At 38.9% G+C, this 22,500-nt stretch overlaps 1 protein-coding gene across 4 annotated transcripts in view; it reads right to left on the bottom strand.

Annotated features, from left to right (window-relative positions):
- phf14 (PHD finger protein 14) overlaps nt 1–22,500 on the bottom strand; it is a 145,655-nt gene that overhangs the window by 80,658 nt on the left and 42,497 nt on the right. For all 4 annotated transcript variants that reach the window (XM_080862212.1, XM_080862214.1, XM_080862213.1 and 1 more), the window contains exons 12-14: nt 14,235–14,341; nt 12,584–12,715; nt 10,850–11,000 (exon numbers count right to left, since the gene is read on the bottom strand). In XM_080862212.1, the coding sequence (XP_080718338.1) occupies nt 10,850–11,000; nt 12,584–12,715; nt 14,235–14,341 (390 nt within the window). The remainder of the gene's footprint in view (nt 1–10,849; nt 11,001–12,583; nt 12,716–14,234; nt 14,342–22,500) is intronic.

Here is a 22,500-nt window from a genome sequence, read left to right as displayed (position 1 = left end):
TCAGTGTTCTATTTCTAACTTAAAGAACAACTGACTGTTCTTTAAGTTATACTTTGTAATTATAAATATACACTGATTGGTTTGTAATTAGGCCTTCCAACAAATTAATATTTTCTCACAAAACTTTAGTTTTGTGAGAAAATATTAATTTGTGTCTGCACCTTCGACGCATGATATGAAGGATCATTTATCACCAAGGAAGGGGTCCCCTTCACCAAATAAGCAAAAATGTAAAGGAAAGAGGCAGCATGACTGTTATTTTGTATTAACCGGTGTCACAGATTAACTAGTGTTGATCAAACAGATTGGTTGTAGAATTGCTTCTCAGGAGCCACTACCAACAAAGCAGGAATGTGGTGAATACTTTGTCTTTACAAATGTGTGATGAACCGAAGATTTGAACCAAAATTTTGATTCATCAGTCCATAAAACCTCCTTCCAGTCTTCCATTGGCAGTGTTTCATGGCCCAGGCAAGCCTATTTGTCTTATTATGATGTCTTAGCAATGGCTTTCTTGCTGCAACTCGTCCTGTCAAACCTGCAGCTGGAATTCTTCTCTTCGCAGTTGAAACCGAGTCTTGCTTACTACGACCACTATTAAGCTGTGCTTGAAGCTGTTGTCCTGTGAGCAGCTTATCACGCAAGCTGTTAACTCTCAGAAACTTGTCCTCTGATTTAGTTGTGGCTTTGGGTCTGTCAGACCTTTTCCTGTTAGTTTGTTTCTGAGAGACTTTTGATGGTGAAGAAAACTGTACTTACAGGCACCTTGATGTTCTTTGCAATTTCTCTGTAGGAAACACCTACATGTTATGATGGTCTGTCTCTCTTTCATTGTTAATTGCCTTTTTCTCACCATTTTTGTAGCAACACACTACTCCTCTGCAGTACAATACTGTAGTTTTCAAGGCTTGATCAACCTCTATTGCTGAGGAACAGCTTTAAATTGTTAATCTATGTTGTGTTCCCTGAAAAAGGCCTTTTTGTATAATTCTGTTATTTTTCACTTTTGGTTAACCTTACCTTTAAAACCAACAAACAAACAAACATTTGTACCTTTGTACCATTTCAAACTATTCATTGGACTTGAACGACATGAACTGTAATAAATAACTGGAAAAATTGGGGTGTTCTAAAACTTTTGACTGGTAGTTTATATTTGTCAGTTACATGCTTCAAAACATTAAACCAATTTCAGCATTAGACAAAAATAATCTGCGTAAATACAAAATCCAGGTTTTCAATAATGATTTCATTTATTAAGAGAAAAAGCTAGCCAAACCTTCGTGGTCCTATATGAAAAATCAACTGCCCCCTAAACCTAAGAGATGGTTGTACCACGCCTGGCAGCAAGGGTCAAGCACTTGTGATAAACGGCAATGAGTCTTTCACATTGATGTGGAGGAACTTTGGCCCACAATTTTTGGCAGAATTGTTTTCATTCAGGCACATTCAAGGGTTTTGTCCCACCAGTCTGCAGAATATTTCCCCAAAAGTCTTGTGTATCATCAAAATGTGTTTTGCCTTGTGTTCATTTTGGCCAGCTATGGAACTCTCCCTCGGATATTTTTTCCCAGTGTGCGTCTCATTGCTAAATCAAGAACACTAACCTTAACTGAGACAAGTGAGGCCTGGAGATATTGTTCTGGATTCTGATACCTTATCCAGGAGGTCACGACCCAATGTGTTATTAGAATCATTTGATAGAAAGTTTGAAAGTTCGCCACAGTTTTCTCCATTTTTGTGGATAAGGGCTCTTACCTTGGTTTCCCTGGAGTCCCAAAGCCTTAGAAAGGACTTTGTAACCATTTCCAAAATCGCAAATGTCAATGATTTTGTTTCTCATCAGTTCTTGCGCTTGTTTAATTTTATCAGACAGGTTACACTTGAATTACTTCTCAGTTCAAGAGTTTTGACAGCAATCAGGGTAGGGTGCGGATAGTGAAACTGATATTCACTGTGATTAATCATAGTTAATTCATTTTAATGAAGTCCCTCATTGGTAAAATACCCCATGTTACAACCCTGTTGACAACAGCCAGCTTCGTAGAGGCCACAAAGGTGACATTTAGGTCTTTAGGTCGTGGCAAAATTCACTTTTTTTCTCCTTTCATTGTTTATTTTGTTTTTGTTTGGAAAGGAGATTGTGTCAAAGTCACATGCACTCTACTGGAAGCTGGGCACAGTTGGAATCCTGCAATCTAAAGTGCCTTTATAAAGTGTCTTAAGTGCCTTTATTTATAGGTACAGCTATTTTTTCTGTCACTTTCAGTTTTTTATATGTTTCAATGATGAAAGCTTCTGCTTTAAAAAAAAAACCCAAAACGGTTGCTTGTTATTACATAATAGTTCATAAGCAGTACTGGATTGAGTTTTAGGATCTTCTAAACTAAAATAAACAGGATGAAATAATTTGGAATTTATTTGGGGTAAGTCCTATATTATTCCCATGTATAGGCAGATTGTGGTTGTGAATTGCTCCTGCATGAAACTCAGTGTGAGAACTTCACATGGTCTTCAGTGATCAAACATACGTAGCTATGCAGCATTAAAAAAAAAAAAAAAAAAAAAAAAAAAAGGGGTCTCATTGGCTGACTTTAAAAGATTTTCCTCCAGTACACATTACTAACTACAAGCTGCAAGACTCGTAGTTACAAGCTGCAAGACTCGTAGTTACAAGCTGCAAGACTCGTAGTTACAAGCTGCAAGACTCGTAGTTACAAGCTGCAAGACTCGTAGTTACAAGCTGCAAGACTCGTAGTTACGTGTCATTTAGCGGTGTTAAGCCTATTGCCAAAGGAAAATGTCTGTGTATACAAACACAGACACACACACACACACTTGAGCGATTAAGGCCAGCAGGAAGTCAATTTGCCAGTCCTGATAAATTGAGACATGGCTTTAGAGAAGTGCCAGTGCTCTCTGCCTTCATAAAAGCATTAAAAATGCAAAGCAGGGGGCTTTCAGCAGCTGCCATTGCTCACCTTGAATTTGAAGATAAATACTGCACTGAAATGCCTAAGTGGCTGGGGCTGCAAGGAAAATCAGAAAGCAGCTTAATCCTGAAGATCTCCAGCAGTGTTCTCGGCACATGTCTGGGGCCAAACTGGCACTGTGTTCTAACTAGGGATGGACCGATCCGATATTACGTATCGGTCCGATACTGACCTAAATTAATGGATCGGATATCGGAGAGAAATAAAAAATGTAATCCGATCCATTAAATATCAAAAAAGCACCTCACAAAACTTGCGACATGGCGTAACTCTGCTCATAACCGTAGCACGTCGGAGCAGTATGCATCAAGTGATAGAGCGTCTGTGGCGTGCGAGACCTGTCAGCGGTCTGGTTGAGTATTTGTAGCCTCGCTACCAAACAGCATTTCATCTCCGAGAAAGTTATCCAAGAGAGAAGTAAAGCAAGTGTCTAAGTTCATCTCTGAATGTTTGTAAAGCATTCCCGCGTTAAGCTTAACAACCAATATATGGCGCGACTGCTTCTTCTCTCTCCCTCCCTCTCCTGTTGCTACTTCAATCGTGAAACTGATTAATGATCAGCTGATCGGCTTTTCTGTCGCGAGTCCGTCTCTCTTGTTTGTTTATCGCCCACTTCGTCCCAGAAAGAGGAAACCAGCGGCTGAACAACAGCAGCAGGTTTAAGCTTGATAATCTGTTGTTAGTAGAGCTGGGTGATATAAGATTTTTTCATATCACGATATGTTTTTTTCATTTCAGGCGATAACGATATATACCATGATATAAGCTAAATAACTATATTTGTAAGATTTAAATGTGCCGTTGCTCACAAGTAAAATGTGAAATAATCAGCAGCTTGTTTTGATTTAAATATTCATTTCCCATAATAAGTTCAACAGGGTAGATGTACTTAAGGAACATGAGACTTTTTCAGATAAATAAAGGCAAATATTGCAAACTACACAAAAGGCAGCCGCTAAAGCGTTTAAGTTTCAAAACAGAACAAACAAAACAGACTAAATTGTCAATTCCACTTAGAAACAAAATATTAATTCTAAAAATAAATCTTAGTTTGTTTTACAGAAGAACAGACAAAATTGACTAACTTTTGTCAATATCAAATAAACTGAGAACTAAAAGGAAATTCTCAATCTCTCCTTGTTGTATAGCTGAGCTTTTCAAACAGTTTTAACAGTTACTTTAGTCTGACAAAAGCCGAATGATGAATTAGCGCTTCCAGTCAGAGATTAAGCTGCACCGCTTTACTGTATTTCCAGACTTGCTTTCGGCACAATTTACAGTGCGCGCTACTCTGTTTTTTTGTCAGACTTGAAATAGCCGAAATACCTTCACACTACGGAACTTCTATGGCTCTTCCGTTCGACAATCTCTCCGGCATTGGAACCATCATCTGTTTTCTCTTCGGTAACGCTCTCGGTTGATTTTTCTAGTCGGCACACTCATTTCCTCCATTCCCCGGGTGGAATGGCGGTTGACTGCTCCCCAAACAAATACAGCATGGCACTTGTGCTGTACGTAACAAGTCACGTGACGTGACGCTGCGGCTGTGATTGGTTCGGCTCTGCGCTACTTAATTTGGATTGGCTGTTCTTTTTTTTTTCTTTTCTTTTTTTTTTAAGAGGACAAGAGCGGTGAGGTCTATCGCAATAGTTTAATTTTTCTATCGAGAAAAAGTTATTTCGCAATACATATCGTTATCGTTCTATCGCCCAGCTCTAGTTGTTAGAATTTATTTAATATTACTTTCTACACCAGGATCTTTTTCTACGTAGCTGACGGCTGGTAACTGTCTAGCAAAGTTTAGCCAGGGGGGCCGATAAGGATTGAACAGTGAAAAGGGGGCACAAAGACATACTTTTCTTTCATATTCTCAGTTAAAATGTCGAGCTTTTAATAAATAATTATCTGAATTTTACACCCAAAGTTTTAATCTGATGTAAGATGTATAGAAGTCCATTACTGTATATAGTAACTATTAAGTCTAATATACCCTAGTAAGCTATAGTACTATTTCCATCTGTGCAGTCTGCAATTCTGTTGAAGAAAGATGTTGAATCTATTTATTATTTCTTGAAAAATAATTGATTTCTGTGCATTTTTTTCCCACACTGCATCAAATTAAAGTTGATTACGTCGATTAAGCATCATGAGGTGGAGGGTGGTTCCCTATTTTTGCTGGCAGTTTGCAACCCTATTAGTTAGGTTGCTTACTCTTTAATCAGAATCAGAATCAGAATACTTTATTGATCCCTGGGGGAAATTATTTTTTGTTACAGTGCTCCATTTTAAACCAACATTAAGACAAGACAGACAATACGCTAACTAAGAATAGTACAATATATACATATATATACATACATACATACATAAGTCACTTATAAATAAATATTTGGAAAAGAAACATGTGTAGTTGTAGCAGCAAACAGTGTGTTAAGTGGATGCGTTGTACAGGGAGATGGCCACAGGCAGGAATGATTTCCTGTGTCGTTCAGTGGTGCTTTTCGGTAATCTCAGTCTCTCACTGAACGAGCTCCTGTGACTGACCAACATGTCATGGAGTGGGTGGGAGGTGTTATCCAACATTGTCTTTATCTTGGACAGCATCCGCCTCTCCGACACCACCTTGAGGGAGTCCAGCTCCATCCCCACAACATTGCTGGCCTTACGGATCAGTTTATTAAGTCTGTTGGCATCTGCGACCCTCAGCCTGCTCCCCCAGCATGCAACAGCATAGAGGATCGCACTGGCCACCACAGACTCATAGAAAATCCTCAGCAATAAAATACAGTGGGGCAAAAAAAGTATTTAGTCAGCCACCGATTGTGCAAGTTCCCCCACCTAAAATGATGACAGAGGTCAGTAATTTGCACCAGAGGTACACTTCAACTGTGAGAGACAGAATGTGAAAAAAATATCCATGAATCCACATGGTAGGATTTGTAAAAAATTTATTCGTAAATCAGGGTGGAAAATAAGTATTTGGTCAATAACAAAAATACAACTCAATACTTTGTAACATAACCTTTGTTGGCAATAACAGAGGTCAAACGTTTACTATAGGTCTTTACCAGGTTTGCACACACAGTAGCTGGTATTTTGGCCCATTCCTCCATGCAGATCTTCTCGAGAGCAGTGATGTTTTGGGGCTGTCGCCGAGCAACACGGACTTTCAACTCCCGCCACAGATTTTCTATGGGGTTGAGGTCTGGAGACTGGCTAGGCCACTCCGGGACTTTCAAATGCTTCTTACGGAGCCACTCCTTTGTTGCCCGGGCGGTGTGTTTTGGATCATTGTCATGTTGGAAGACCCAGCCTCGTTTCATCTTCAAAGTTCTCACTGATGGAAGGAGGTTTTGGCTCAAAATCTCACGATACATGGCCCCATTCATTCTGTCCTTAACACAGATCAGTCGTCCTGTCCCCTTGGCAGAAAAACAGCCCCATAGCATGATGTTTCCACCCCCATGCTTCACAGTAGGTATGGTGTTCTTGGGATGCAACTCAGTATTCTTCTTCCTCCAAACACGACGAGTTGAGTTTATACCAAAAAGTTCTACTTTGGTTTCATCTGACCACATGACATTCTCCCAATCCTCTGCTGTATCATCCATGTGCTCTCTGGCAAACTTCAGACGGGCCTGGACATGCACTGGCTTCAGCAGAGGAACACGTCTGGCACTGCGGGATTTGATTCCCTGCCGTTGTAGTGTGTTACTGATGGTGACCTTTGTTACTTTGGTCCCAGCTCTCTGCAGGTCATTCACCAGGTCCCTCCGTGTGGTTCTGGGATCTTTGCTCACCGTTCTCATGATCATTTTGACCCCACGGGATGAGATCTTGCGTGGAGCCCCAGATCGTGGGAGATTATCAGTGGTCTTGTATGTCTTCCATTTTCTGATGATTGCTCCCACAGTTGATTTTTTCACACCAAGCTGCTTGCCTATTGTAGATTCACTCTTCCCAGTCTGGTGCAGGTCTACAATACTTTTCCTGGTTGTCCTTCGAAAGCTCTTTGGTCTTGGCCATGGCGGAGTTTGGAGTCTGACTGTTTGAGGCTGTGGACAGGTGTCTTTTATACAGATGATGAGTTCAAACAGGTACCATTCATACAGGTAACGAGTGGGGGACAGAAAAGCTTCTTACAGACGACGTTACAGGTCTGTGAGAGCCAGAGATTTTCCTTGTTTGAGGTGACCAAATACTTATTTTCCACCCTAATTTACGAATAAATTCTTTACAAATCCTACCATGTGAATTCATGGATTTTTTTTTCACATTCTGTCTCTCACAGTTGAAGTGTACCTCTGGTGCAAATTACTGACCTCTGTCATCATTTTAAGTGGGGGAACTTGCACAATCGGTGGTTGACTAAATACTTTTTTGCCCCACTGTACCAGAATAGGGAGGATGGAGCAGGTTTAAGTTTATTAGATTGATCAGTTTTGCTGAACTATGAAATATTTTGGGTGCAGTGTATGTTTTGCATAAAGGTATAACAGAATAGCTTTAGTGTTTTGGTTTTTTTTGTTGTTGTTGTTTTTAAACTTGAGTATGAACTTATACAAAATGCAGCAAGATATTAAAAAAAAACATTTTTATTGATTAAAAAACACTATATCGGATTCATATCGGTATCGGCCGATATCCAAATTTATGATATCGGTATCGGACATAAAAAAAGTCATATCGTGCCATTTCTAGTTCTAACATACTCCCATTTCATAGATAGACTTCAGGCTCTTCTCACCACTCTGTGTTACTGACTCAGCTGGAAGAACCCAATGAAAAATTTTCTTGAATTCCAAGTGAGAACCTCTAGATCACATATTGACTAGAGAAAAAACAATTACTAACAATTCGAGAAGCGGTGAAGGAAGCCATGACATCAGGGATGTCGCTCTTTTGAACTGAACTAACAGCAGAGTTAAACTGGAAAAATACAAGAAACTGTGCATCATCGGAACAACTGAGAAATGCACTGGAGAAATAGATGAGGACATGAACGAAGCGTCTTACCTTGAAGGATGCTACTGATGTAATATTATTAGAATTGATGGTATTCCAGAGGGTGCAGAAGGCACCTCCACTGTCGCTTTTATAAAAAAAATCTGATGAAGTTGGAACTGGCTTGAAAACACTAAGCTGAACCAAGAGTGTGACCTGGGAATAGAGTGAGCACACTGGGCCCTTGTGCCAAAGGTGATACACGCGAATCTTATTAGGCTAAATCTCAGGGGTCAAAACTTTGCATTTGCATCTTTTCCATTCTCTAATTTGACTATGCCCCCTAACTTTTATTTGGATTCCCATACTGTCACTCTGATTTTGTTTGAACATTATAGTAGAATGACATTTTAGGAATAGCCATATTCTTCTCTTCTTGTTTTAACCATAAATACTGATGCTTCTGAATCTGCCTCCAAGCTTTGTTTTTTTATTTTTTTTCTCTTTTCTCACTTAAAACTGGGAACCTCATTTGTTGGCTGCAAGGTTTTGGATTATGCTATTTGTGTTCATTTTGAGGTCTGTGATAATAAATGCAGTTTCTTTTTTTTTTTTTTTTAAAGATAGCTATCAAAAAACTTAAAAAAAAAAAAAAAAGAGAGAGTTTTCACACACTTTCACATCTTCTAGAAGCAGGAAGAAGAGAGGAGTGAACCATATAAGGCTTATATGATTTAGTCATGAAAGTGGCCACTTTCATATATTGTTTTAGTAAGTTTTCAAAACATACTAGTTTCATTTATATACTTTTTCTAGGGATCATATCTTTTTTTCACTCTTGTATGCTTTTCATACAAGTTTCACACAAGACAGATACAAACTTTATAAGATTTATATATATCTTTTCCATATGGCAGTCAAAAAACGAGGGGCTACCTCTGTAGCATGGAAATGGTTTGGTTATGAAAAGTCTGACACAGACCAGATAAAACTGTACTATGCAATTATGCTGCAAACCGGTCCCCACCTCAGACTCAAACACAGCAAATCTCTTCTACCACCGATACAAAAATCATGTGAAAGAGTATGAAGAGAGTTTACTGATGAGAAGGAAAAAAGAGCTGCCAGGTGCTCCAAATAAACCTTAGACTCAAACGTTAGAACAGGCTTTTCCCCGCAGCACGCCGTGTAATAAATACTCACAAAGAAAATGGCGGCCCGAGATTCACAGAATTTACAGAAAATGCACTATTTTGTGATATAAATGCTTCAATGGCTATCAGTTTGTCAGTTTGACTCTAAAGTGCTGTACTGTATGTTTGTAAGTTTTCTCCCCAACAAACACAACAATGTCGACAAAACGTCGAGTGGGTGCCTTTGGCTTGATTCTATAGTACTGCATTTATTTTTCTACAAGGTTTGAACTTAGAGAGTGTTTAAACAAGAGAGAAAAGTGTGAAAATGTTCCTGCCTGTCTGAGAAAAGTGTATAAAGTGTGTAGTGAGGGGTTTTACAGCCTTAAAACATCTATAATAATTGTAAAAAATAAAGTCGGCTACTTTGCGGATCACTTATCGCAGGTTATTGTTAGAACATAACTACCGCGATAACGAGGGACCGCTGTAGTTATATATAGTTAGCTAGTGAAGCAGACTGCAAAACCTTGATGATCACACAATTTTTTTAATTATCTTTTTTTTTTTTTTTGCAGACAGGGAATACTGTATATGATTTCGTTGATTTTATCCCAAAATCTCGTTTCTTCCTTTTCTGTGCATGTTACCTGTTGTTTGACTGTTTAATTTGGAAAATAGAAGTAAAAGGGAAAAAAACAACAACAAAAAAACTATCACCATGTGGGCAAAAATACGTTTGCCTTAGAGGCCTGGATACAAAGCACGCGCACACACACACACACACACACACACACACACACACACACACACACACACACACACACACACACACACACACACACACACACACACAAAACAAAAAAAAAAAACAACATCATATGTATATACATACATATACATATATAAATAAATATGTACACTGATAATAACTGTGCCAAATGTGGTCATATCTAATCTGATATTTCTATTTGATTAGAAATGTACAGACTAGTGTCCAGCTTTAATCACAAGGGGCTTAACTTTTTACTTTAGCATCAACACCATCTGGAACCAGAAAGATGAAACCTTAAAAAAAAAAAAAGTAGACCAAGTGACGGGTTGCAGAAAGTCAATAAATATGCCATCTTTTAGCTTAAAAAAAAACAATAAATGAACTGAGCAACATAGTCAAAAGTGTTTAACATTCTGTTTCTTTGGATTACTCACTGTACTTCTGAGCCGACATGCTGGTTTTTAAATTCCTATTTATAACCACAAAACCTATACACATAAACAATGTTATCTTTGCTAGAGATCAGAATTACTGAGACTGAGGATTTTAATGAGTAACAGCACAGACCTACTGCTTTTAAAACATGTCTCTATGGAGCCCATCTGTTTAGTCTGTTCAAACTGGGTTTGTACCTTCCTACTCTTGTTTCTCATCAAACACAGTGAATCAAAAAGGAACAACTTTTTGATTCAAGTTCATTTTCTTCTCTTTTATTATTTTGAGTTCCACCAGGAGAACGCCTGTGTGTTTTTTGTATGCAGTAACACTGTTTATATTGCATGCGTGAGATCACCGTGTGCAACGTACTGATAACCTTAGAAGAAGAGGGAACTAATGGGAACGCAAGTTAATTATTTGTAATCAATATGAATGTGTCAGTTAGCCAGTGACAACATGAGATACACTGTAATTAGAGTGGAGGAACAATAGAGCATGCAAACCTTTTGCACATTTTAGCTAATTTGAGCTGGTTCCAGTGTGTCAGTACACACAGTGCCTCTTACTTGATGTTTCTTGGGCTCTGGTGACATCTCCTGTGGGATGAATTTGATCGGTCCTTTGATCTGCCTCCTGGACCTCTTGGTGCCATCTGGTAACGTCTCCATGGCAATATCAGCTTCATCGCTGCTGGCTTGGTCACACTCAGAGCATTGCCTAAGGAAATTGAAAACGACTTGACTCATTTAATTGAATTAATTTTTTTCTTTTTTAATCATACACCTAAATCTTCAGTCTTTAATGTAACGATTAGTTGATTGTGTTTACAAACAGACAATGCGGTGCACATCGCAAATTAGCTCACATAGACACAGTTGTGCCGCTTCTTAATGATGGTATCTTAGCTAACAAGCCCAACTACCAGATTCAACTTGTAATTGGCTAAAAATCACTTAGTCTGGTGAGAGGGACGTTGCTAGCTGTCAGTTTTTTCAAGCAATGCTCAAATTTCCACATTCCGACCCTTCAGGAGCTGTCCACTCAGCACAGCAACTGTTAATATAGAGCGTTATTAAATTTATTGCTAATGCAATTATATGGCACATTGACTTCTGAGGAAATTTTAGATGGCACTCGTCATCAAAAAGGTTGCCTACCCCTGGTCTAGCATAAACACAATATACAGTTCCCTGTTAGTGTAGGAAATGGAAATCAGCCGAGACAGCTCTGAAACATCTGCTTACATCTTGTTGAATTCATTTGCGTAAATCAAAAAAGAGCAGCAGGTCATCTGCCTGTACAGTAAGAATCTGCCCCGCTCACATTAAAAATTATTGCGAGTGGTGCTTCGTTTCTCCAAGCTGAGCCATTACAACCGATGTTAGAGTTTCCCACCTGCTGAATGTCATTTTAACCCCTGACTGTTCAGATGTGGAGACAAACTAACACTCTACAACGTAGGCAACAGAAAATAGCTATTTTTTAAAATTATTTTACTCATTGTTTTCTACATAATAGAATGAAGCTGAGTACATTATGAGTACATTAAAATTAGAATGTGGATTTGAATAACATTTGTATTCTAATGTACTAGTATTAATTCAAAAATTAAATACGAAAATATGAATACTGCAGAAGATTTAATTACTTTTGCATAAAAACAGAATAGGTAGAATTGTCATTCAAAGAGCTACTTTTTACTTTTTTACTTTCAGACCATTTACTTTTTCACTTTTAACTGAGTAAAAAAAGTTTAGTATTTTTTAACACAGATTTTTGTACTTTTGCTTAAGTAAAGAGTCTCAGTAAATTTGCCGCTTCTGGTTATTATAAATCTCCGGCTCTCTTCCACAGCTTGTCTTTGTCCTGTCGTCTTCCCCTCACCTCCAACCAGTCGCTGCAGATGGCCGCCCCTCCCTGAGCCTGGTTCTGCTGGAGGTTTCTCCCTGTTAAAAGGGAGTTTTTACCTTCCCACTGTGGCCAAACTGCTTGTTCATAGGGGGTCATATGATTGTGGTTCTCTCTGCTTTCTCTGAATTATTGTAGGATCTTTACTCTTCTTTTTAATATAAAGCCGCTTGAGGCAGCTGTTGTTGTGTGCTATATAAATAAAATTGAATGAACTGAATTGCACTTAAGGAAATGAGAAATGGGGTTAATGTGTGACTTTCACTAATGACTGTTTTGTGCCAGTTTTATCTCATATGACTCACAACAACGGATGCTGTCAGCTGCTCAAATTAGATCACTTTTCATGGTGTTTAGGGGAGAGCCTCGGGGTCCACTTAAACCCAACTTACCAATAGCTGTTCTTGGTCTTCTTGGGCATTCGTGTTAGTGGTGGCTCCAGGCAGCCCAGGTGGTAGTAGAGCTTGCATGTGTCACACAGTACAAGCAGATGTTGGTCCTGGTTTTTTTTACAAATTCCGCAGCTGCAGAAATACATCAGGTTTCAGTGAGTATGAGAAATAATGAGCATGAGAAAAGGTTGTTGCTTTTTGTTTTATTTTTGTTTTATAACAAAATTTCTCTAACTGTATAATGAATTCCAACAGGAAAGAGGGAAAGAGCCTCCGTGTTTTACAGATGATACTCACTGATGTATCGCGCTTTTGATCTCCTCTGTACATATTGAAAACAATTTGATTCATCACTCCGTAACACCAGTTGCCACGGATTTTCAGTCCAGTTATGCTATTTAAGTATAACCTCATTTCCCCATTTCCCTTCCTTAAGAAGGGCTTCTTGACAGACACCCATCAAGTGAGACCTTTTCTTATTAGGCTTCAGTAAACAGCTGATGGATCAGCTGAAGGGCCAGATGCTTCTGTCGGGTCCTATGTCAGGTTTTTGTTTCCCATTTCTTAAAAGACTTTCACAGACGTTGTTTATCAGCTACAGGTAGCTTTTAGACCCATCACTTCCACATGCACTACTCCAATTTCCTCAAATATTGCATGAGCACACTTCATCCACACTGAGATATCCCATGTTGTCAGCTCAAGCTCTTTGGGAATCACTGTGAAGTTTTATATTATAGAAGTCTGTCAGACTGTTATCTTTGGTATTTTATAGAAATGTGATTTTGGGTTTAAAACAGAATGATGTCCGTCTTCACTTGCATTAACATGTCTTCAGACCTGAAACTGGGTTTTTCAAGGAACAGCTACTAAATGAACAACTTACACTTGGAAGCGGCTTAAGATGTTTTTCTTGCATAATCAGTCAGTGGATAATCAAGGAACAGATCTCATCTGACCATGAAATTGCTTGTCAGACAACTGTTGCGTTTTTAGCCTCTAAAAAAAATATGGACTGAGAATAAATAAAAATGGCAGCCGCCAGTTTTACCCCTCAGTCTCCTAGCAGTTGTACCTATGGTACAAGTTTGAAAATTCTAGGTAACTTCCTTCTGGAGTTATCACAATCACAATATTTTCAGAAAACCTGACCTCTCATCTTAATCATAAAGTCGAGGTCGCTGAAATCCAAACTCACACAAAATCTTTAGTAGTAGATATTAATTTTAAAATTATAGATTGTGAATGCGATAACTCAAGAATGAGGCAAACTTGGGTGTCCACACTGCCCGCCTGCTCACCTACTTGGCAGGGTGACAACAATACCTCATTAGCCTTTTATGGCTAAGGAGTGAAAATGGCTCCAATTCCAAACCAATTAATGCAATGCTTTTCTTAACTCCTTGAATTAAAGCTTTAAGACTGAACAAAAAAAATAAAAATAAAAAATGACTGCGGTGCCCATAGGCAGAATGACAAGAACAAGTATCAAATACTTATTTGAGCTAAATGTATCAGATTCAGATAAATTCTCCTATTTCAAAGCACTGAAGATGACGGATAAAAAACAATCCTCGTCCTAACATTTTACCCATTTCATTAACCTTTGCCTTTCTCGCTCCATCATGACTCAAAGCTATTGTGTGTTTACCTGTAGAGGATCGCTGGCAGACTAGATGCCTTCCCTTGGGTGCCTCCTTCCTTCTTGCTGGGCTTCCTTTCTTTTGGGGCCTTCAAGATTGGTGGAGTATTTAATTTCTACCAAAAAATAGAAAAAAGAAACACACACACAAAAAGTTTGATGAATATTTAATATACATGAAAAGTAACTTATACTTCACTGCGAAGTAGATTTTATAAAAACTAAGACAAATAAGATTTTCTTTGAAAAAGGAATACACAGCTCATCATAGTATTCAAGTCAGTTAAATTTCTGAAATATTGATGTAGTCAGTTAAGTAGCAGGGGGTTCCCAGATGCTTTGAAAATGAACAACATTTGCACTAGAATGGCAAGAATGAGACAACCCCCAAAACAGAAATGGTTTTTCATATCCCCCCCCCCCCCAGTTTTTCAACTCCAGGAGTTGGGCTACTTGTAGCCCAACAAGTATCTGTTTGCAGTGGGTCCTGCAAGCAGATACTTCAGAGGTTTCCCTTAGGCAGTATTATTAGAAGGGAGAGCTTACATTTTCATTGTAATACAGATGATATCCTGGTATCTCCACAAAGCCATATGATAGACCTCACTCAGTTAAATCCAAGAAATATCTTGAAGACATAAAGACTTGGATAACCTCTAATTTCTCTCCTTCTAATTGCAGATAAAACTGAGGTTATTGTACCCTACCCTTATTGTACTAGTTAGAAAAATTGTGCCCAGACTTCTAGCAACACTTTGAGAACCAGGACATGTCCTTCAGTGCATAGGATAGCATACATTTTCACTGCTAGGCAGATGATACATAGCTTCATTGATCACCAAAGGATGTGGCAGAAATCTAAACGCATAAAGACAGATGACCTCTAATTTTCTGTTTCTAAATTCAGAAAATAAAAATATTGTGTCTAACCAGATGCTTATTCTGGATAGCAATACCTTTGCTTCTATTTACACTGTGAGCGATTTTGAGCAGGATGTGCCCTTCATTGTGCATACTGAACAAATATGTAGAACTGCTTTCGTCCATTTACTTTCTTCCAGTATCTCTAAAATTAGAAATATCCTGTCTCAGAGTGAGTGCTGAAAAACTAGTTCATGCATTTATTACTTCTAGGCTCGACTACTGTAATTCATTATTATCAGGATGTCCTAAAAAGCCTTCAGTTAATCCAAAATGCTGCAGCAAGAGTACTGTCAGGGACTAGAAAGAGAGCACAGTTTGCCCATACTGGCTTCTCTTCATTTGCTCGGTGCTAAATACTAAATAATATTGAATTTAAAACCTTTGTCATCACATACAAGGTCTGGCTGCTGGAGGCTTCCCATGATGCACTGTTTCTTCTTCAATCATCTTTTTTCACTCTCCATGTGTTTATAATCCACTCTGCATTTAATCAGTTATTCTTAATCACAATTGATCTTGTGTCCCATGTCCCTCCATACCACCATTCTTTACCATGGTGATGGTGTCCAAGTGAGATTTGCGGAGATATGGGCACCCAGAAACCTGAAGGTGAAGACAGAACTGCTCTAGGAATCCGCCCACAACAGAATGACGAGCTCCCAATAGGTTTTTTTTTGTTTGGTTTAAATGACCCCTGATGGTACTATTTTTGTCAATATTGAAGATTGTTTTTGAAAATGGAAACAAAGGTTATCACAAGAAGTATGAGAGTCATAACTTGACAGAGAAAAGCCATGTGGGTCTGAGCCATTCAACTGAGCTAATGTTAGCCACAGCAGGCATGGATACAGCTGAGCCCACACTCCTGAATAATCCTGAAAAAGCTTTGTGACTTCAGAAAAGATAACAACGAACAATATGCGGATATTAAACGTGGGGTTGGCAGAAGGCAGAAGGAGGAATCTAAGAGACCGAGACAGTGCTACAATCGGCATCAACACTAATTATGAAAGAAGAGGTTCTTTGGAGAGCATGACAGAAGAAAGAGGTGTTTTATGAAGGGGTCGTGGACTCACCTATGTAAGGATGGCGCCAAAGCAACAAGAGAAATGATGACAACACTGTGCTAAAACCTACAGCCACCCCAGATCAAGAAGAGATCCACTTGAGAAGCTTCAGGTGTTCAGGAGAGATATGATGATGACCGAAGATCTCGGATTGTTTTACAAATCTGATATTTTAGTAAGACTGGTGATTCCTCTCTGGAAACATGACTATGGAGACATTATATAATAATATGTGTTCAACAAAATTTCATGCTAAATGGAAAGACATTGAACTCTCAATGATGAAAGACCCACCAACCCAAGCAATTTTAGCTCATACGAATTTAGATATACATCTTGAGATGACTGAAAACCCATGAATCAAAAGTCATCGTCTGATGTGTTTTTTCAGAACTCCAAAGCAAATGGTACATCTTGACACAGGTACATTGAACTGTTGGAGGTTATGTCGTGTATTGGCACATATTTTGGGACAGCCCAAATATTAAACTCTTATGGCTCAACAAAGCTTTAATCAGTATATTTAAGGTAAATAATATTCCTTTAGAATTTTCCACCATATTCTTGGGAAATTCAGATAATTTGCAGGACCTAATAAATAAATATCTTTGGGTTGGGTTGGCCTCTAGAGCCAGACTTTGTTGAAGTCTCTGCTGTTTAGAAATTTGGAGTAACATTCCTTATCTCTTTTGGGCTTTATGATCCCTTTTGGGCTTAGCATCAGGGGAAAAAGTAAACAATGTTAACTATAGCCACCATTAGTTCACGAGGTAGATATAGGGTCTGAATTTAATTGACATGGCCTTTAAGTCTGGTAAGCAATTACCATCTATAATTCTGTGGTTATGTCAACAGACCTGGAGTATATAATCACAGAACCCCCCACCCCTTCCAAAGTCTTTGTTGCAGTCCCGGAGCTTTAAGGTCTGGAGCAGTAGCTCCACTTAGGCATTGGGGACTTATGGATGGAGCCTGGATTCAATCAATAGACAACACTCCTGGACAAAACAGCTATAGTAAATCTCTGATTAAAGTTCTTCCGTGTTGTTTGAGAGGGATCTGGCATCGGTGAGGTAGATTGATGGAAACGGGGGTTTGTGCTGCTGCTTTCGCAGCTGGACATGACTGCCAGCTCTGCATCCCTGCTTCTGTTTCCTCTTCCTCCGCCGCCTGTGTCGCTTGCTGTTCCTGACAACCCACAGAATGCCCAGTGGTCTCACAATCTTAGGTGGGATACTGTGGGTCCAATCCAGATTAACACTTTTGGCTCTATCCTGGCCATTTGTGGCCACTTCACTTTTATTTTTTTCAACCATTTCCATTCTGTTAATGCAAATGGAATGAAACTTCCCAAAGGTCTACATTTTTTTAAAGATTTTTCAATTTTCAACATCAGCTCCTTAATAATGTCAATAATATTCACTATACACCAAATTGTTCCTCTTGGCTCTATCGTGGCCATTTTTGGCCAATTGAAACCCATTATAACCACCTTTTTTGATTCCTTGTTATTGACAGTACTAAATCATACAATTTAGGTAAATTTTCTTTCATTCTAAACTCAACACATGAAAATTGTAGTTTTTAAAGTTTTTTTTACCAAATTACATCATTTACCCATTTTTGGCCAAACAAGCAATTTAATGTAGTATTCCTTTTTTTTTTTTTTTGCCTGTCCCGTTTGCCATCAGAATTATTGTCTAAAGGCGAAGAAAGATACCCAACGGATTTACTTACAGCCAGGCTACCAGGTCAGTAACCCACATCTGTCAGCACAGACCCTCCCCTCGCCCCAGCCACGAGGAAACAATCACCTAAGAGCCAATAGAGCCCCTAATAGGCCATGACCGCTACCCCGGGTTGAGCCCCCCAAGGAAGATGCTCATGTAATATTCCTAGTTTCTAGTAGCGGCCTTTGATGGCTTATCACACTCCAACAGACCAAAAGAATGACACAATTTTGACATAGGTTTGATCTTAAGGATCTAATAGTTTGTGCTTGTGCATGACATTGCAGCACAAACATGTATTTGCAAGATAGACTGGAATAAATTATGACGCATCAAATATTACACAGGTTGCAGTGAATTTCTGTCGATGCAGACTGTTGAGCTTTGAGGTTCCCAGTCAAACTTAGCTTTGAAGCACATGTTAAAAGCACTTTTACTCTTGTATTTTTCATGAAAAGATACCATACCCAAAATATCAACTCCCAAAAAAAAGAAAACCCGATCAAAGGACATTTTGCAGAGTTCAAAGCTGCAGCTGCAGCGCAAACGACAACAAACACTATTTATAAACGTGTCCTGGAGTTTATGCAGGTGCAGACAGGCTTACTTACAGCAGTAGCACTTCCAGATCATTTATTCTGGCAATATGGCAAGAAGGTCATCACTGCTACAAGCACTGTCTATATGATCTGGTCAGAGAGCAAGGACAGCAGCAGTCATCTGTCCTTGAAGAAAAGACATCTGCCCAAGATGAAGAAACTTCCTCTCCAGATGATGAGAGGACAATCTCCAAAGAGGCTGACCACATTACCATGATGAGTACTAGCTAGTGCCGGAATCCTCTTCTGGGGTTTTTGTTTTTGTCTTTTCGTTTTTTTGTTTGTTTGTTTTTTGTTTTTTCTTTGGGGGGGGGGGGGGGGGGGGGGGTCTTTTGCTATTAGATAATATTTAATAAAACTATTTTGTTACAACCGGAAAACCGTGTGGGTCCCACTAACTGAAGAGAGACTGCTCTACAATCCAATACCTACTGGTATCAAACCAGGGCTCACCCTGTATGCAGTTTCCTGCATTAGCAGCCTGAGATCTACTTTTGACTTTTTTTAAAACAAAGGCGGTCTTTTAGCTGCTGTGCACCCTTACGAACCTAAACGGGAGGCGAAGGCGTGAGGATTGTAGATGAAGTGGAGATGTGAGCCTTAACCAGAATAAAGCAATACATAGCATGTTGGATGACAACACTGGAAGTTCTCAGGAAGTAAAAAAAGGCATGGGGTTCAGACTCCAACTGACGGAGGAGCTCCAAGGACAACGTCTTTCCTTCGGTCACATTGGCAGAGGAACTCCTCAGATGAAAACTGGCACAGGGGAAACAACCCGGAGCTTCCTCCCCAGCTCCTCCAGTTGCAACAGTGGAAGATTTTGTTGTCTGTCTTTGGCTTCACCAAAACTACCACGGCGATATCCCACATGCTAAAGCAACAGAGGAATGTGCTTCTTTTGACCACAACGCACAAGGAACCAGCAGTTAGTGATGGGGATTAGAGGAAGCCTGGAAGCAAGAAGCAATCCTGGACTACAATAGGCACAAATACAGCTTGGATAACTTAGAGAGGATGCTGGCACCTTGAGTTGTAGAAGGAAAACTAACTGATGGCTAATGGCTCTTTTCTCCAATCTCCTGGATGTCTTGGGATACAATGCCTTTGTCCCACTGGAAACAACTTCACTGAAGTGGGGGAGTCCTCTACAACCTACAAATGAAGAGTGATCCTGGGAGAGCTGGGACACATGCTGGTGACCTCGACAATTTCAGGACACCCTTGTCCCTGATTCTCAACCATTTCTGCCATTGATATCAAGACACAGTAGTCTGAACCAGAGTGTGACCCACACCCCACCATCAAAATGAGAAGAAGGTGCAAAAGGTGCACCTCCAGGAACAGCAGCCCCTCAGGTTTAGAAAGTGTGCCTACAAAAACCACTCTACTGTGGTTAGCACATCTTGCTGCTAATGAGGATGCATACAGAAGCACACACACTGGAATATAAATTTTGATCATTTTTGTGGTTATTTGGTCATTAAATTGCCTTTCTGGCCACTAGCACACCATGTGTGATTTTCTTTTTGGCCATTCATCCAAAAAAATTAAATAACGTAAAAATAAATAATTGTTACTGTTACTGGTACTGCCCTGCAATGATGATTAAAAAAAAAAAAAAAAAAGAGGTTTCATCATTCATATGCTAAAAAATGTGAACTTTGAACATTGCTATTTTCACCCAAAAGCGTAGTAATAATACGTAATCTGACTGGTATGCAAGGGTATAATTTCTGAATTTGAATTATAGTTTGGTTTTCATGACTAGGACCAGTGTTAATTTAAAAAAATCAAGTCAATGAAAGTAGAAAAATGTTTTAATATATATTAATTTTATAGCATTTTGTGAACGTAAACAGGAGGTGCCCATTTTTTTGTATTTTTTTGTTTTTCTGTCACTGCACAAAAAACAAAGATGCATAAAACTCATTAATACTTTTAATTATTGCTATGCATCAAACCTCCACCATGGTTAGAAAAGAAATCATTTTGCATGTATTATTTAAAAAAAATAAATAAATAAAATAGATTTTATGATTTTATCCCTATGTAAATAATTACAATTATGTGATTTAACTGGCATTTAAAGGGTTAAAATTCTGAATTTGAATGAAATTTTAATTTTCCTGAATAACACTGCTGCCAATTTAAAAAATTAAGTCAATGAAAGTGGATTATTTTTTTTTAATATATATTAATTTTATAGCATTTTGTAAATGTAAACAAGGGGTGGCCATTTTTGGCCACGAACAAGCTGAGAGGGAGTTTTTATGTTTTTGCTCTCCCTGCACAAAAATAATGCATTATAATCAATGTTGATGTGAATCAATTACATGTCGGAAGTGTGATTTTATCATGGTGGAAGCAAAACAGCAAAAGTAAGAGGAAATTCCTGACGATGTTTATGTGAAGCGAAATGTGAATCATAGTTTCGATCTACTTTCTCTGCTGGTTCAATCAATTTTGGTTGGAGGGAGATAAAACCTGCAGCTTCAGAATCTAGCGCAGATACACAAAGCACCTGCCACCTTTTCAAAATCAGTGAGCTGTCGGCTTTCAGCCCCAACGGCGTGTCCGTGTGTATGTGCCGTCAGGTGAGAAAGGCGACAGCTCACTGATTCGGATGCGTTGGGTCCGCGTTTTGTGTTTACGTCTTTGTGCAGAATCTGTGTACCAGCTCTCATTTACTGTTTTAGCTGTTTGGCGGTTGTAGAAATTTTGTGAGGTTTAACCTGAGATTCTGGCGGTTTGGACAAAATAAATTTATATTTAAAAATCGATTCAGGATTTTAATGAATCGATATCACGTTATCCAATCCAGAATCGATTTTAATCGATAATCAAAACCCAACCCTACTGCAAATATATAAAACTGTGAGATTTGAGGTTGTCTTCCACCTAGTACAGTGGACAAACAAACTGGTGTTTAAAGGGTTAAAAATGTAATTTAAGTAATAACTATTTTATATTTATGAAAAGAACTGGAGTTAGTTAAAAAGCTTTGTGGGAAAAAATGGCAAAAAAAACAAAAAATTATTAAAATTACAGACCTAATCTGTTGGTGGACACTTTTGGCCACGAACAAGCTGAAAGGGTAGTGATTTTGATCAGACTCAGAAGGTTAAAGTCTGGGTTCGTCCATACGCACCAACATCAGAAACTAACTAATAAATACAAAGAGTGAATAACAGCTCACCAAGTGCTCTATTTGTACAAACAGGTTTCATCGTAGTTGAAGAAGCATTTTAGCTAAACAATTTTACCCACTAACTTGATGCAACAGAAAGCACAGTGAGCATTTATTGAACATCTGTTTGTTTTTGCCTGAGGGTTTGGTCTCAACAATATTAGCTGAAGCAGTCCTTTGCAAGTTTCCTCAAAGCAGAGAAGGGAAAAGGGAACCTGTTGTGTATGGTAGGTGAAAAGCGGCAGCAGATACATTCAAGCCTCCCCTGCATCTCAGGTGTAGTGCTGCCACGCAGGTTAATTAGAAAACTTATCTCGCAGGGATTCAGTCTCTCACTAAACAGACAAGGTTTTCCCCAAGGAAGCTCTAATCTGAGCATTCTCACTCTGCCTGCATCGCTGAAGGAGCATCTCCAGAGGGAAACCTGATAGATGGGAGGGGCAGGTGACCAAAGCACAAGGGCTTGCTGAGGCCATCTCTTTAACTAAAACTAAAGTCTGCCAGGGTGTAAGAACGAGAAAATGTCTCCACTGACAATATAGAGCAGTTTGGTTAACAAGCTTCATCAGACAGATAAAGAAGTTTAAAAGTACACATTTAAACAATGAGTTTGAACAATTTAAATAACAGTTCAGTAAGCTTTTAGGCATCTGGGTTTCTGCCAGACTGTAACCTATCCAAACACAGCGCAAAATGGACACTTGGGTCATATTTGTTCCACTTCAATCATTAATATCACAGCTTATTATTGTCACAGCAATTTAT

The sequence above is a fragment of the Rhamphochromis sp. 'chilingali' genome (genome assembly GCF_963969265.1).
Source record: "Rhamphochromis sp. 'chilingali' genome assembly, chromosome: 17".
Classification (NCBI taxonomy): Eukaryota; Metazoa; Chordata; class Actinopteri; order Cichliformes; family Cichlidae; genus Rhamphochromis; species Rhamphochromis sp. 'chilingali'.
The sequence above is the reverse complement of the archived record's forward strand: the minus strand, read 5'-3'. Positions and strand labels throughout refer to the sequence as shown.